The sequence below is a fragment of the Rhinoraja longicauda genome, chromosome 11 (assembly GCF_053455715.1).
Source record: "Rhinoraja longicauda isolate Sanriku21f chromosome 11, sRhiLon1.1, whole genome shotgun sequence".
Lineage (NCBI taxonomy): Eukaryota > Metazoa > Chordata > Chondrichthyes > Rajiformes > Arhynchobatidae > Rhinoraja > Rhinoraja longicauda.
The window spans coordinates 18404964-18421022 of NC_135963.1; the positions used below are offsets into that span (position 1 = coordinate 18404964).

The 16059-nt window shown below is 44.3% G+C and overlaps 1 protein-coding gene across 1 annotated transcript; it reads right to left on the minus strand.

Moving 5' to 3' along the window:
* Positions 1-1404: 1404 nt before the first annotated feature.
* Positions 1405-14930, minus strand: ttc22 (tetratricopeptide repeat domain 22). The gene is made up of 7 exons (XM_078407937.1): positions 14367-14930; positions 12642-12697; positions 11913-12028; positions 10755-10873; positions 8052-8213; positions 6404-6556; positions 1405-1917 (listed from the first exon to the last, which is right to left on the minus strand). The coding sequence occupies exons 1-7, from the start codon at positions 14928-14930 to the stop codon at positions 1405-1407; spliced, it is 1683 nt and encodes a 560-aa protein (XP_078264063.1).
* Between the last annotated feature and the right edge of the window lie 1129 nt (positions 14931-16059).

The window sequence follows — 16059 nt, forward strand, 5'->3', positions numbered from 1 at the left end:
ACACTTAAAGGCAAAGAATGGTTCTTTCAATGAGATACAATATGTTTGCTGACACTGTATTTGAGAGGAAAGAAACAGTGATAAAGATGGTAAAATATTAATAACAAAATCATTTCACATGTGTAACCTATTTCTGTACTTTTGCCGATGATGGAAAAGTTGTTTTCTCCAAGAGGGATCACTTTTAATGGCAATCACTTCTGTCACCTTGAATTAGTTTAGTTTTGTTTAGATACACCATGGAAACAAGTTCTTCAGTCCACTGGGTCCATGCCGACTATTGATCCCCATTCACATTAGTTCAATGTTATCTCACTTTCTCATCCACTCCCACTCACAAGGGGCAATTTACAGAGGCCAATTACCCCAAAACTCGCATGTCTTTGAGATATGGGAGGAAACTGGAGCACCTGGAGAAATCTACGTGGTCACAGGGAAAGCATGCAAACTCCACACAGATTATAGAGATAGAAGAGCATCAAATTTAATTTATTGATGCTTAACTCTAGGTGCTGGTTAAAAGGGCAGTCAGCAACCATTTTATGGGAAAACACAGTATATTTTACAGTTCTGTCATGTCTATTCCTTACATTGGCATGGGAACATCTTTGACCTAGTATAATTTGGATGTGGTATGTAGGGAATCTGAGGAATATACCATAAAAAGTTCTGTATAAAATATCAGTACCCTGTTCTTCTGGGGATCATACTTCAATTTTTAATCCCTAACTTCAAAAGTTTAAAATGTTTGCGATGAAAGTGCGCAGATATCATAGACTACAGCAACAACAAAAAAACTGCTGAAGAAGGGTCCCAACCCAAAACATCGTCCATCCATTTCCTTCGGCAGATGCTTCCTGACCCATTGAGTTCCTCCAGCTCAAGATTCCAGCATCTGCAGTTCCTTGTGTCTCATTCAGAGATTATAGCATTGGTGTCATTATAGGCCATGAGCATGTAAAGACCATTCCTGTTTCCTGCCTCATTTCAAATCCATTCTCTACATTAGACATGAATAACATAACTTGGTCACTGCTGCATCAGTTTTATCAAACGCCAATTAATTCTGTTGGAGACTGGCTGTCACATTTTATTTTTATTTTCTATCTATTCAGGACTCTGTGTTGACTGAGTCTGTATGTGACATGGAGTCTTGAGATATCTTGAACTTATATCCACAAAGTCTTAAAAATGGATACTTTCATACCAATCTCGTTTTGCTGCTCAGTCAGCAGAGAGGTAAAATGGTTCTGGAAAGATGAATTTATAATTTGCTCTCAGACTATCCAAAGTTTGTTTCATCTGAAGATACAGCAAAAAAATGTCAATTGGCAAAGATAACTGGCAAAGTGCCCATTGGGTTTCAATACTGTAGAGGAAATCTTTCTGCAATTCATTGCTTGTTCAAGCCTTTGTTGGATCAGATGTGTCAGGGCTCATTATTTCCAACAATAACTTTACCAGTTGCAACTTCCCAGCCTTGATCATAGCCCTGGAGAGTTGTAAAATCTTTGGCGTATGATTTAGACAAATATTACGCAATTCCTGTTTGACTCTCTCGAGTTGATACTTTGCCTCAGCCTTCTCCATCCACTCTTCCACTTCGAGGATAATCGTCTCCTCGCTGGATTTTCCCTGGACCATCAGTGACAGCAGCGACTCCATGAGGCGGTGGAAGCTCTCAGAGTACTGTGACTCTACATCGTCCAGCTCGATGGCCTGCTTGTAGCATTCAGCAGCATTGCGTTCCTCACCTTTGACCTGCAAGCATTTCCCTCGCAGGACCTGGATCTCGGGCAGAGTGTCTCCAGGGTCATATTCCATGGCTTTAGCGAAAAAAACCAAGGCACTGTTTAGAGCATTTTCATCCACAGGTTGAAGTTCCTGCACAGCATCAACACCCATGTAGTAACAGACCTGTTAACAATACAGAATTAGGTTAGTCTCCCGCTGCAGACCAGAAGACAATAGACAATAGGTGCAGGAGTAGGCCATTCGGCCCTTCGAGCCAGCACCGCCATTCAATGTGATCATGGCTGATCATTCTCAATCAGTACCCCGTTCCTGCCTTCTCCCCATACCCCCTGACTCCGCTATCCTTGAGCTCTATCTAGCTCTCTCTTGAATGCATTCAGAGAATTGGCCTCCACTGTCTTCTGAGGCAGAGAATTCCACAGGTTCACAACTCGCTGACTGAAACCGTTTTTCCTCATCTCAGTTCTAAATGGCCTCCCCCTTATTCTTAAACTGTGTTCCCTTGTTCTGGACTCCCCCAACATTGGGAACATGTTTCCTGCTTCTAACGTGTCCAACCACTTAATAATTTTATACGTCTTAATCTTATGGTCTTATAATCTTATAAGACCATTAGATCATTGTCAGAGTGAGGCCCAGCACAAATTGGAGTAACAGCACCTCATATTTCACTTGGGTAGTTTACACCCCAGCGGTATGAACATTGACCTCTAACTTCAGCTAGTCCCTGCTTTCCCTCTCTATCCCCTCCCTCTTCCCAGTTCTCCCACTAGACTTCCTGTCTACGACTACTTTCTATCTTTGTCCCGCCCCCTCCCCTGAATAAGGGTCTCGACCCGAAACGTCACCCATTCCTTCTCTCCCGAGATGCTGAGTTACTCCAGCATTTTGTGTCTACCTTCGATTTTAACTAGCATCTACAGTTTTTTTCCTACACATAAGATCATAAGACATTGGAGCAGAATTAGGCCATTCGGCCCATCAAGTCTGCTTCGCCATTCGATCATGGCTGATCTATATTGCCATTTCAACACCATGCTCCTGCCTTCTCCCCGTAACCATTGACATCCTTACTAATCAAGAACCGCAATTCAACGATTGAATGATACTTTATTGTCACATGTGACTAGGTAGAATAAAATGTTTGGTTTTGCATATAACCTAGTAAAATCATTTAGCAGACCGCACCTAGGCAGTACACAATTGTCGCCATGTTTTGGTGCTGACAAAGTTACAGAAGTTCGCTGAACAGTGCTAACTACTACCTGCCGCCACACCAGGCAGCAGGCTCCCCCTCCCCTCTCTGTGACAAGCTTCAAATTTCCTTCGAAATTCTGAGAAACAATCTTCTCAAATACCAGGAAGCAGTAAAGTCTGCTAGAGCACAATACTTCTCCGACCTTATTTCCAAAAACTCTCATAACTCCAAGGTCCTATTTAGAACAATTACCTCTGTCATATGTCCCGCCCCCAGTACCAGCTTAGTTGGGTCCCCTGCTAAGTGCGAAGAATTCGCTAAATTTTTCACCAACAAAGTTGAGAACATTAGAATGAACATTTCCCCTCCCACCCGTGACCTAGCTATCTCACTAGTCTGTTCATCTAAATTGGACTGCTTCCAACCCGTCACTCTATCCTCCCTTGCAAAGCTTGTCTCCGCTATGAAACCTGCAACCTGCCCCCTTGATCCTGCCCCCACTGCCCTTCTGAAGGATGTCATTGCAATAGCCGGTCCCAGCATCCTCTCTATTATCAACAGTTCTCTGGCCACTGGCACTGTTCCAACCAGTTTCAAGCACGCAGTGGTCCAGCCCCTACTGAAAAAACCTAACCTAGACCCCACCTTGCCTAGCAACTACAGACCCATTTCCAAACTGCCATTCCTGTCAAAAGTCCTTGAAAAGGCAATTCTAAACCAATTAGTGCCCTACCTGCACCAAAACACCATCCTGGAAAGTTTCCAGTCAGGTTTCAGAGCCCACCACAGCACAGAGTCTGCCTTGTTGAAGGTACACAATGACCTGCTTCTCGCCATCGACACCGGCGACTGTGCAATCCTGCTCCTTCTCGACCTCAGCGCAGCGTTCGATACAGTGGACCACACCATCCTTATTGACCGTGTCCGGTACGCGGTTGGCATTGATGGCACTGCCCTGAGTTGGTTCGCTTCGTACCTCAAAGATAGGAGTTTCGCCATCAACATAGGCAGTTATTCCTCTGCTCCAGCTAGCCTCTCCTGCGGAGTTCCACAAGGCTCCATCCTAGGCCCCATTCTCTTCTCTCTATACATGCTCCCCCTTGGCCAAATCATTCAAAGGCACGGCATTTCTTTCCACTGCTATGCCGATGACACTCAGCTTTACCTCCCCCTGAAACCCAACAACCAGTCAAATTTAAACAGCCTCTCACACTGCCTTGAGGACATAAAATGTTGGATGGCACAGAACTTCCTCCAATTAAATGAGAGCAAGTCTGAGGTCATCCTATTCGGCCCCCCCCCCGACTCCATCAAATTGATAACAGGCAGTCTTGGAAGTCTATCCTGCCTAGTCAAACCGCATGTCAAAAACCTCGGCATGATATTTGACTCTGCATTAAAATTTGATAAGCAAGTCAACGCTGTGGTAAAAGCCAGCTTCTTCCAACTTCGAACCATAGCTAAAATCAAACCTTTCCTTCAATTCGACGACACAGAAAAAATCATTCACGCTTTCATTTCCTCCCGCCTAGACTACTGCAACTCCCTATACACTGGGATCAGCCAATCTTCCCTGTCCCGCCTGCAACTGGTCCAAAACGCCGCAGCGAGACTCCTGACGGGTACCCGTAAAAGGGACCACATCACCCCGATTCTGGCCTCTCTCCACTGGCTCCCTGTACGTTACAGAATCAACTTCAAGTTCCTCCTATTCACGTATAAAGCCCTAAATGGACACTCCCCCCCCACATCAAAAATCTTCTAACCCCCCTCTCTAACTCCAGGTCCCTCAGGTCGGCCGACTTGGGGCTACTCACTATCCCGCGGTCTAGGCTTAAGCTCAGGGGTGACCGCGCTTTTGCGGTTGCAGCTCCTAGACTGTGGAACAGCATCCCTCTCCCCATCAGAACTGCCCCCTCCATCGATTCCTTTAAGTCCAGGCTCAAAACCTATTTCTACTCCCTAGCGTTTCAGGCTCATTGAGGAGGCGCTGTGAACTGTTTGCGTGCTACTGTATGTTTCATTTTTTTTTCCATTGGAACCTAATCAGATGTACAGCACTTTGGTCAATGTGGGTTGTTTTTAAATGTGCTATACAAATAAAATTGACTTGACTTGACTTGACTCTCTCCCTCCCCTCCCTCCCTCCCCTCTCTCCCTCCCCTCCCTCCCTCCCCTCTCTCCCTCCCCTCCCCTCCCCTCTCCCCTCTCTCCCTCCCCTCTCTCCCTCCCCTCTCTCCCTCCCCTCTCTCCCTCCCCTCCCTCCCTCCCCTCCCTCCCTCCCCTCTCTCCCTCCCCTCTCTCCCCCCCCTCTCTCCCTCCTCTCTCTCCCTCCCCTCTCCCTCCCCTCTCCCTCCCCTCTCTTCCCCCAACCCTCTCCTCCCCCCCCCCCCCCCCCCCCCGCCGCCTATCAATCTCCGCTTTGTAAATACCCAATGGCCTGGCTTCCACAGCCATCTGTGGCAATGAACTCCACAGATTCACCACCTTCTGGCTAAAGAAATTCCTCCTCATCTCCATTTAAATGGCATGTTCTTTTATCCTGAGGCTGTGCCTTTTGGTACTACACTCTCCCACTAGTGGAAACATCCTCTCCACATCCACTCTATCTAGTCTTTTAATTAGTTTAGTTTAGTTTTGGTTTAGAGACATAACGTGGGAATGAGGTGCAGCTGACCAACCATCACCCGTTCACAAGTTCTTTCCTACACACTGGGGCCAATTTACTGAAGCCAATTAACCAGCAAACCTGCACGTATTTGGAATGTGCGAAGAAACCAGAGCACCAGGAAACCCATGCAGTCTCAGGGAGAATGTGCAAACGTGACAATAAGCTAAACTAGACTAAAAAAGACTAAGCCCCATATAAACAACACCTGTAGTCAGGATCAAACCCAGATCGCTATTGTTGTGACGTAGCAACTCTACCGCTGCACCACTGTCCAGCCTTATTCGGATGGTTACAATGAGGTTACTGTTCCGCCAGGGATAATGAATATCTTGGAGCACATTCAAACCACATACTATGAGTAGATGAAACGTCACAAGAGCAGTATTTCAACACTTTGCTCTGCCTTATTTCAGTGCAGTGAGTTGTAGGATATCCTGACTGTCATTCATTAATCATAACAACACTCAGCCATCAGCAGTGGCCACCTTTATAATTATTATCTATCATTAATTTATGATTTCTCAAAATTTATTCCATAAACACTGAGATTACATAATCTGACCAGTATTACAAGGTAGATTCACGTCTTTTCACAATCCACCTGAGTTTACACACCATTGACTTGGTTTACACACGCTGAATGGATTAGATTAAGAACAACTCTCAGGAGCTGAAGTGAATTCATGGAAATATATCCTGTCAGCTCTGATGTTGGTGCAGTTCTCTCACGACTGTAATAAATGTAAACGCCCCAATCCTCATTCACAGTCAATGCTCACCTGCCCCATATCCAGGTATGTTTTCAGGCAGGGCCACACAAGCAATATTAAATCCAAGTCAGCCTTTGCTTCGGTTAGCAACCGCCTGTCAGGCACTCCACCCTGGCTCCTCTTGACACGCTCAAGGTCTTGCATATACTGCTTTACATAAACCTGGAAAAATAAATATGATAAGCAAAAATATGAACTACTTGGCACGAGAGCTTTCTCCTCTGAGATCAGAATTTAATCTTCCTCACTTTATAAACTCTCATCTTATCCTGTTTGTTCATCCATGAGGATGATGTTACTTTCCTGCTCCCCAGTGCCTCACATTTAAAATCCTTGCTTTGTCTCAGGTCCTTGCTTCTTATCACCCTTTTGATCGAGACTTAAAAACCCGTCTCCAATCCATCCGACCAATTTTGCCAAAACTCTATTTCTGACCTGTGTTTACATTCCTCCAAGTCCCTGACCATTTAGCATCTGTGCCCTCAGCTGCCTGTTACCTCACACTGTCCCACATTACCCCAGTTACCAAGTTCATTAAATCCAATTGCAGATGCTTACAAGTGTGTGAAGGTGAGATTTTTGCAGCGTTTTCCTTGCTTCAGGTGTTGCTTCCTGCTGTACCTGCTTGCTAGACTTGCCAATGTCCACACATACTTATCTGTCACACACCCGTTAACACTGATAATTGTGGAAGATAATGGTGGGCAGCACAGTGGCACAGATGGTAGAGCTGCTGCCTCACAGCACTTGAGACCATGGTTCGATCCTAATCTCAGGTGCTGCCTGTATAAAATTTGCACATTCTCCCTATGACCGTGTTGGTTTCAATAGACAATAGACAATAGACAATAGGTGCAGGAGTAGGCCATTCAGCCCTTCGAGCCAGCACCGCCATTCAATGCGATCATGGCTGATCACTCTCAATCAGTACCCCGTTCCTGCCTTCTCCCCATATCCCCTCACTCCGCTATCCTTAAGAGCTCTATCCAGCTCTCTCTTGAAAGCATCCAACGAACTGGCCTCCACTGCCTTCTGAGGCAGAGAATTCCACACCTTCACCACTCTCTGACTGAAAAAGTTCTTCCTCATCTCCGTTCTAAATGGCCTACCCCTTATTCTTAAACTGTGGCCCCTTGTTCTGGACTCCCCCAACATTGGGAACATGTTTCCTGCCTCTAATGTGTCCAATCCCCTAATTATCATATCATATCATATATATACAGCCGGAAACAGGCCTTTTCGGCCCTCCAAGTCCGTGCCGCCCAGTGATCCCCGTACATTAACACTATCCTACACCCACTAGGGACAATTTTTACATTTACCCAGCCAATTAACCTACATACCTGTTTACCCCCTCATCCTTCTAAATTCCAGTGTATACAAGCCTAATTGCTCCAGCCTTTCAACATACGACAGTCCCGCCATTCCGGGAATCAACCTAGTGAACCTACGCTGCACGCCCTCAATAGCAAGAATTCGTCCGGGTGCTCCGATTTCCTCCCACATCCCAAAGATGTGCAGGTTTGTTGATTAATTTTTTTCCATAACTTGCCTCTCGAGTGTAGGGAGTGAATGTAAAAGAGAGATAACATAAAACTAGTGTGAATGGGTGATTGATGCTTTATCTCTAACAAACATAATGTTGGGAAGCAGATACCTTTGCCCTGGTGCTGTAAGCCTGCCAGTTTGTTTGGGGATCTGGAAGAATATTCAAGGCCATATTACAAATGCCAATTGCCATGTCCTGTTTCCCAAGGAAATGAAAGATTTTGGCAAGCTGATTCAGTATGAATGGATCTGTTTTTGCTGTTTCAATTGCCTGTAAAATTCACAAAAGAGAAGCAAATTAGATACATATATATTATGAGCCATTAAAATATCATCTTCAACCTGTTTTAAAGTTAGAGGTTCTTGGCAAACCAGATAGGTTTCCAGGAATGACTGTATAGCAGCATTTCATTGTACATATCTGTAACAAACATAACAAAAGTTGATATTCATTCATCAAATTTCAAGGCAGTAATGGAACATTCTGTGCCTCCAAGGGTAATTAATGCTGAAGTAAGGATTTTTAACTTTCAATGTATCGGTAACAAACACAACACAACAAGATTCCAGCATCTGTAGTCCCTTTGATTCACCTCCCTCTTGCTGTTCATTTCACTGATGAGAAGGTTCAGCTTTCTATCGCTAAGTTTAATAGCTTTTTTCCCACTCACCTGCAACCTCGCTCTCCTCCAACAGTACGTATTGCTACTGCCTGGCTCATTTTAGTATAGTTTATACCGACCCCTCCTTGTACTTCACCCCATCCCACCAAATCTCTATTTGTACTGCCACAAACTAGTCAGACTTGATAGATAGGCATATAAATCTGGTTGTTATATAAGATTGCTGTATGTTCAATAAGACCACAAGAACTCCACCATTCATTCATGGCTGATCTATTTTCCTTCTCGACCCCATTCTCCTGCTTTCCACCTGGAACCTTTGATGCCCTTCCTAATCAAGAACCTATCAATCGCTGCTTTAAAAATACTAATGGCTTGGCTTCCACCGCCATCTGCAGCAATGAATTCCCATCCTCTGGGTAAAGAAATTCATTCTGATTTCCATTCTAAAGGTATGTCCTTTTATTCTGAGGCTGTGCCCTTTGGTCATAAGTATTCCCATTCCTGGAAACATCCTTTCCACATTCCACTTTATGTAGGCCTTTCATTATCCAGTAGGTTTCAATGAGATCCACCTTCATCCTTCTGAACTCCAGTGAGTACAGGCCTTGAGGTCGGTTGAATTTGGAGCAGGAATAGGGCATTCAGCCACTCAACTTTCCTCTGCCATTAAATAAAATCATTAGTGATCTAATTGCAGCTGCAAATCCACATGATTAACCCACAGTAACCGTTCATCTGCTTACTTCTCAAGTGTGTTTCCGCGCCTGTATGAAAATATTCAAAGGACGTGTTACCATTGCTGTTTGAGCAAGAGAGTTTCAAAGGCTCATGGCCCTCTTTGAGAAACAATTTCAACTCATCTCTTGTTTAAACTGGTGATGGTTTATTTTCAAGCAGCTTTAGGTTCTACCACTAGAGGAGCTATAATCAACAAATTTAGCAACCCTGCCTCTGCTTCTTCATCCATATCATATTGTTAACAACTGTTAACAATTGAAACCCAAATAACAATCCCTTAGCACACCACTCGTTGCAATGTGTTAACTGAGAAAGGCCCACTTATTTTCTCTTTGTTTCATCCTTTTGTTTCCTTTTAGCCCAGTCATTTTCCATCTCTGCCATTATATTACCCCCTATACCAAGTGTCTATCTTCTGAAAGTCACTGTCATGCACCTTAATTTGTATTTAAAACCTTAATACAAATCATCTCTTGAACTTTTCTGTTCCCAACACCACTATATTAAATCTCCTTTGCACCCTTTCTAAGGTATAGGCATCTTTCCTGATGTGTGGTAGCCCGATCTTACCACAGCATTTCAATAAAACTTGTGCAGTGCTTCCAATAATACAGCACTGAAGGAGTGATTGGAACGTTTGCCTTTTTTAATGGCCTTCTCAACTTGATCTGCCATGACATATTTCCAAGTCAAGATGCTGTGCATTCTGCAGGTGAATCTGCAAGTAGTGGTGTTCCTCTACACCTTTCAGCCTTGCCCTTCTTCATGGAAGAGGCTGTGGGTTTTGGTGGTGTTGTTGAAGCAATCTATCAGAGTATCTCACGTGCACCACACTGCAATGCACCAGTGGCAAAGGGAACGATAAGTTTAAAACAAAACGTTTTCCAAACAAAATCCAGTCGATGTTCACGTAATTATTTAATTAAAAAATTAATGCCTTTAATTTAAAAAATAATGAAATCACTGAAACAGGTCTAAAAATATAAACACCATACTTAAATGCAAATATCAAAGAGTCTTTGAATTAAACATGGATTATAGCCCTAAATGTTCATAACAGGGGCTTGATTTTGAGTTGAGATGTCCATGGTTTCTCTAAGGTAGTGTGGTTCAGAGCTGAATTACTCTGCATATTTCTCAATTCACAACTGCAAAGCATCTCAAAGTTGCCAAATCTAATTTGAAATAGCCTACAAAATTTTCAATTTCCCCCTTTCAATTAACATCCTGTTATGATCTAGGACCATTATGGTCTCATCTAGGACCATAATCTAAATTATATTAAATTCTGATATTTGTTTTATTCACAGGGAACCATGAAAATGAAGCTCTCCCTTTTCTGACATGTAAGACATATCAGACAGACATGGAGCTGAGTCCCCTTAACTGTTGGTCATTGAAATGCTTCAAGCAATGATTTTCTCACACTTAATTCTAGTAAAACGAACCTGTCCATAACAATCCAGTGGATCAGTCCCAGAATAGCCACAATCATGGACTGCCATTGGAGTACTGGGAAAAGAATCCTTCCGCTCCAACATCATTCCCAGATAGCACCAAGCAAGCGCTGGAAAAAAGAAAACAAACAGGGAATGGAAATTGGCTTATCAATAACTTTTAGCCTTAGTTTTTAATTAATAAAAATTACATTTTAATATATATCAATGACTTGATAGAGCAAACTGTTTACTTTTTTGGCTGAAACAAACAGCTGGAGGAAAGGCAGCATCTGTGAGAGAAAATGAACAGATGAGGTTTTGAAGTCTGAAGAAGGGTCTTGACCCGAAACATCACCCATTCTTTCTCTCCAGAGATGCTGCCTGTCCCGATGAGTTACTCCAGCATTTTGTGTCTATCTTCGATTTAAACCAGCATCTGCAGTTTTGTCCCACGGATGAAGTTTTGAGTTGAGACCTTTCTACAGGTTGAAGGGGGATCCCAATCTGAAATTTCATCTGTCGGTTCTCTCCACAAATGCTGCCTGACCTGCTGAGTTCCTCCGGCAGTTCATTTTTGCTCAAGATTCCAGCATCTGCAGTTTCTTGCGCCGCTACCTTTTAAGCTCCCCTGTCAGTACTATGTCCTAGTTCATTCGCTGGATCACTCCACCTTTACTATCACCTCGAGCCACCATTCCACTCCACCAACAACATCTTCAATATTGCAGGACACTGCTATTTCCACCCTTCAATTCATCTCCATTCTCCTCATCTCATCAGATATGGATCTAACAAATAACAGGATAATACCTAACACAGAAAAATGCAAAATACGTGCAAGTTCAAAGCACATTCTCCAGAGATGCTGCCTGACCTGCTGAGTTACTCCAGCACTTTGTGTCTTTGTTTGGTAAACCAACATCTGCGGTTCCATGTTATTTCATGATATTAGTGTTTTTTCTTGTTTTCTTTCATTAGAAGCAGTAACAATGCAAGCAGGTAGATGGGACTAGTGCAGATGGGACATGTTGGCAAGTAGGCCGAAAGGGCTATTTCCACTGTAAGACTCAATGACTCGATGACTAACATAGATAATGAAAGTATTTTAATGGTACGGTAGATATTCCACTTTATTTTCTTTCGAGGGCACACAACCTCTTACACTACCTTGATATTCAGCACTGTCAGACTTCAGCACCTCCCGCAGTAATGCTAGAGCTCTATTGAAAGACAGCAGGCGCTTCTGATCAGGGCTTCCCGTGTTCATTAACATTCCATCCAGTCTACCAGAGAAGAAGAGAAAGCTAAAACAAAAATCTGAGGAATGTAGAAGCAAAGTAAAGAATTTTTTGTCTTGGATTAAATAAGATTGTCGTCTCAGATTGTCAAGGTGCAGCCACGCCCCAGCCACTCCCTCTTCTCCCCTCTCCCCACGGGGAAGAGGTATAGAAGTGTGAAAACGCACACCTTCAGATTCAGGGACAGTTTCTTCCCAGCTATTATCAGGCAACTGAACCATCCAACCAACAAATAGAGGGCAGTCCTGAGCTACTATCTACTTCATTGGAGACTATCTTTGATCGGACTTTACCAGACTTTATCTTGCACTAAATGTTATTCACGTTATTCCCTTTATCATGTATCTCGATGTCATGGACGGCTCGATTGTAATCATCTATTGTCTTTCCACTGACTTGTTCGCACGCAACAAAAGCTTTTCACATGTGCATATTGTCACATGCACCTTGGTACATGTGGCAATAAAATAAAGAAGACTAAACTAGACTAAATTAAACTAAAAACTAGTTTAGACTCCATGGAGTATGGGGATCAGTGGGACTGGAAGGATAGAAAAATGCTGATATTTCAGCTGGTGATATTATTGATTTCTCCTACCTGATATACATGGTGGCCATTGTAAAATACCAACTCCTTTTTTCTTCTGAGGGTACCTGTAATAAAGAAGTAAAACTATAACATAATTACAGTATCTATGTTGGCCTTTCACCAACCAGAGCTCTGCTGGAATATGCGTATCTGATGTGAAAACTTAGGGATAGTGTATTATTAAGTATGCATATCACAAGAGTTTGGTTTATGTTGATTTAGTTTAGTTTTGATATACAGTTTGGAACAGACCATTTAGCCCATCGAATCCACGCCAACAATCGATCACCCATTCACATTAGTCTGAAGAAGGGTCTCGACACGAAACGCCACCCACTCCTTCACTCCAGAGATGCTGCCTGTCCCGCTGAGTTACTCCAGCTTTTTGTGTCTATCTTCACACTAGTTCCATGTTGTCCCAGTTTCTCTTCCATTCCCTGCACATTAGCGAGAACTTTAGAGAAGGCCAATTCTCTAAATTGAGCAAATTTAGCGAGCAAACAAACACTTCTACAAACAAGCAAGTCTTTGGTATATAGGAGAAAACCAGAGCACCCGGAGAAACTCTTACGGCCACAGGGAGAACATGTAAACTCCACACAGATAGCACCCGAGGTCAGGATCAAACTCAGGTCTCTGGTGTTGTGGGATGTGCCTCATCTGGAGAACAACAATGAACCAATCTATTCCACTTCTCCAGGGTAACGCTCATACACTCAATTTTGGCCATTGTGCCACTGTCTGAAGGGTCTGAAGAAGGCCCTCTGAGTTACTCCAGCATGTTGTGTCCTTCCTTGGTAAACCAGCATCTACAGTTGCTTGTTTCTACACTTTGACTGCTCCACTGCAAAATCTTCTCAAGGTATAGAAACAAAGAACTACAGATGCTAGTTTATACCAAAGATGTACACCAACTGGAGTGCTGGAGTGACTCAGTGGGTCAGGAAGCATCTCTGGATTAAAAGGATGGGTGACCTTTTGGGCCTCGGGGCCCTTCTTCAGACTGTTACACTTTGAGACTTATCGAGGAATGCCTTCTTTGAAGAAGTTCTTCACCATCCGTCCAAAGAAGGCTCCTGACCCAAAATGTCACCTCACCCACTCAGTTACTTCAATATTTTGTCTTTCCTTAATCCTTGGTGAACCAGCATCTGTCTGACGTTCCCTGTTTCTACATTGTGCCACATGTTGTTTCGTGCGTGGCATAAGAATTAACACAATTTCTTCAACGGTACAGCACGGAAGGCCATTCAACGCATCGATCCCATCATGCTAGCCATTGCAAAGAGTAATCCAATTAGTCCCACCTCCCTGCTCTGCCCCCATGGTTTTGCAACAACTTTCTCCACTCGGGAAAACTGCAACTGCAACTCTTGAAAGTTTCCAGCCCAGTTTCAGTTTCAGAGAAACCATCTGCACTTAGTTTTGCGTTTGTGCATTAGATAGGATTGCGACAGCGGAAAGTTCGGGGAAATGGACTGGACGACCTTTTCCTGGAATACTTTTGTAGTACCTTGCAGGTACTATCGCAACGTTTGAGAAACATTTAGACAGGTACATGGATAGGACATGTTTAGAGGGATATGGGACAAATGTAGGCAGGTGGGACCAGTGTAGATGGGACTAGTGTTGGTCGGTGTGGGCAAAGTTGGGTCGAGGCTCCACGCTGTATGACTGTGAAGCGTTTTGTTTACAGGTGACCTTGCCTCTGGATACGCCCCGCCGACCGCTCACCTGGTTCCTGCCATACAGCAGAGCCTTGTCGTAGAGCCCGATGGCGGAGCGCAGCTTGCTGGCGTGGTCTTCCTCTCTCTGCAAGCCGATGTCGTGGGCGCTGGCGAGGGCGTGTTCGGCCAGACACCTTGCGGCGCGGAGGGGCAGCAGGGACTCCTCGTCCCCCGCCTGGCCGCCGCCGCCCCGCTTCAGCCCCACCAGCCTGGACAGGCGCTCCACGCAGTGGGCCGCCTGCCCTCCCCTCTCCAGCCGGCCGTACACGTGGCCCAGGTTAGCCCAGGCGTTGAGGTTGCCCGGCTCCTCCCGGCACACGCCGGCGAAGAGTTCCTCGGCCTCTTGGTGCTCGTCCAGGTGGAAAGCGAAGACGCCCAGCAGGTTGCGGTGGGCGAGACGTTGTGCTGGGTGCGGGACCTCCAGCTGGAGACTCTGCCGTCTCAGCTTGCAGTCTCTGCCCCGCAGCGGCCGCGACTCCAAGTTCAAGTTCAACTCCAGGTGGAAGTGGCCCGGGATGTAGTCCATCTCCTGGACGAGGATCTCGGTGTCCCGACCCTGGTCCTCCACCATCTCCGGCTCACACCGAGTGCTCTCTGGCTGTGACCAACCTGCTGCGTTCCTGACCAGGGTGTAAAAAAATTGTTCCTCAGGTTCCTTTCCCTCCCCACCTCTGGTCCTTGTGACAGCTTGCCGCTGGGCTTTGGATTCCATTGAACTCATGCATGAAAACACTATTTCTTAGTGTCTCTCATTAAGTGGGAAAAAATATTCCCACTTAGAAATGGTGATAAGTTAAAATTATCAGTACTTTAAAAAAAGGCTCTTTGGTCTGCATCACCAAATAGGGGGCGGGGGTTATGGGAAGAAGGCAGGAGAATGGGGTTGAGAGGGAAAGATAGATCAGCCGTAATTGAATGGCGGGAGTAGAATAGATGGGCAGAATGGCCTAATTCTGCTCCTGTAACTTGTGAACACAGTGTTGTGCAGTCATTTCTATTTTCCTTGGAAAAACCTGTTAAATGTTCAGTATTATGAATTGCGTATCAATCAAGTCCAAAAATGATTGATGGGATGTTAGGTGTGTTTGGAACTATCAATAAAATGCTGCTTTACATTCCTTTGTGACTGAACGTAACCTGCAAGAATGTGACAGATCGAGTCTTTCCTGTCTATTAACAATCAGCCCTCCATCTTGACCGTAAATAATTTCACCTGTCAGATATCTGTTATTTATACAATTTACTATGATAGATTCAGTCAATGTCAGAATCCCAGAATGCACACAATTAAATATACATGTTTGATTAAAAGGAAAATAATACCAAATTGGGTTAGCCAGTATTTAGGCATGATATGAAACAATACTGGATACAAAGAAGGATTTACAAAGGACTTGTGCAAACAGAAATATTGCATGAAAGTAAATAAAGTTGGAAGGAATTGAAAATAGCTCATGGGACAGTTCTATGCCAAATAATTGATGCCTGAATCATTATCTAAAAAGGACAGCACAGTGGCGCAGCAGTAGAGTTGCTGCCTTACAGAGCCAGAGACCCAGGTTTGACCCTGACTATGGATGATGTCTGCTTGTACGTTCTGCCTGTGACCGCATGTGTTTTCCTTTGAAGCTCCGGTTTCCTCCCACATTCCAAAGATGTGCAGGTTTGTAGGTTAATTGGCTACTGTGAATAGTTCATAG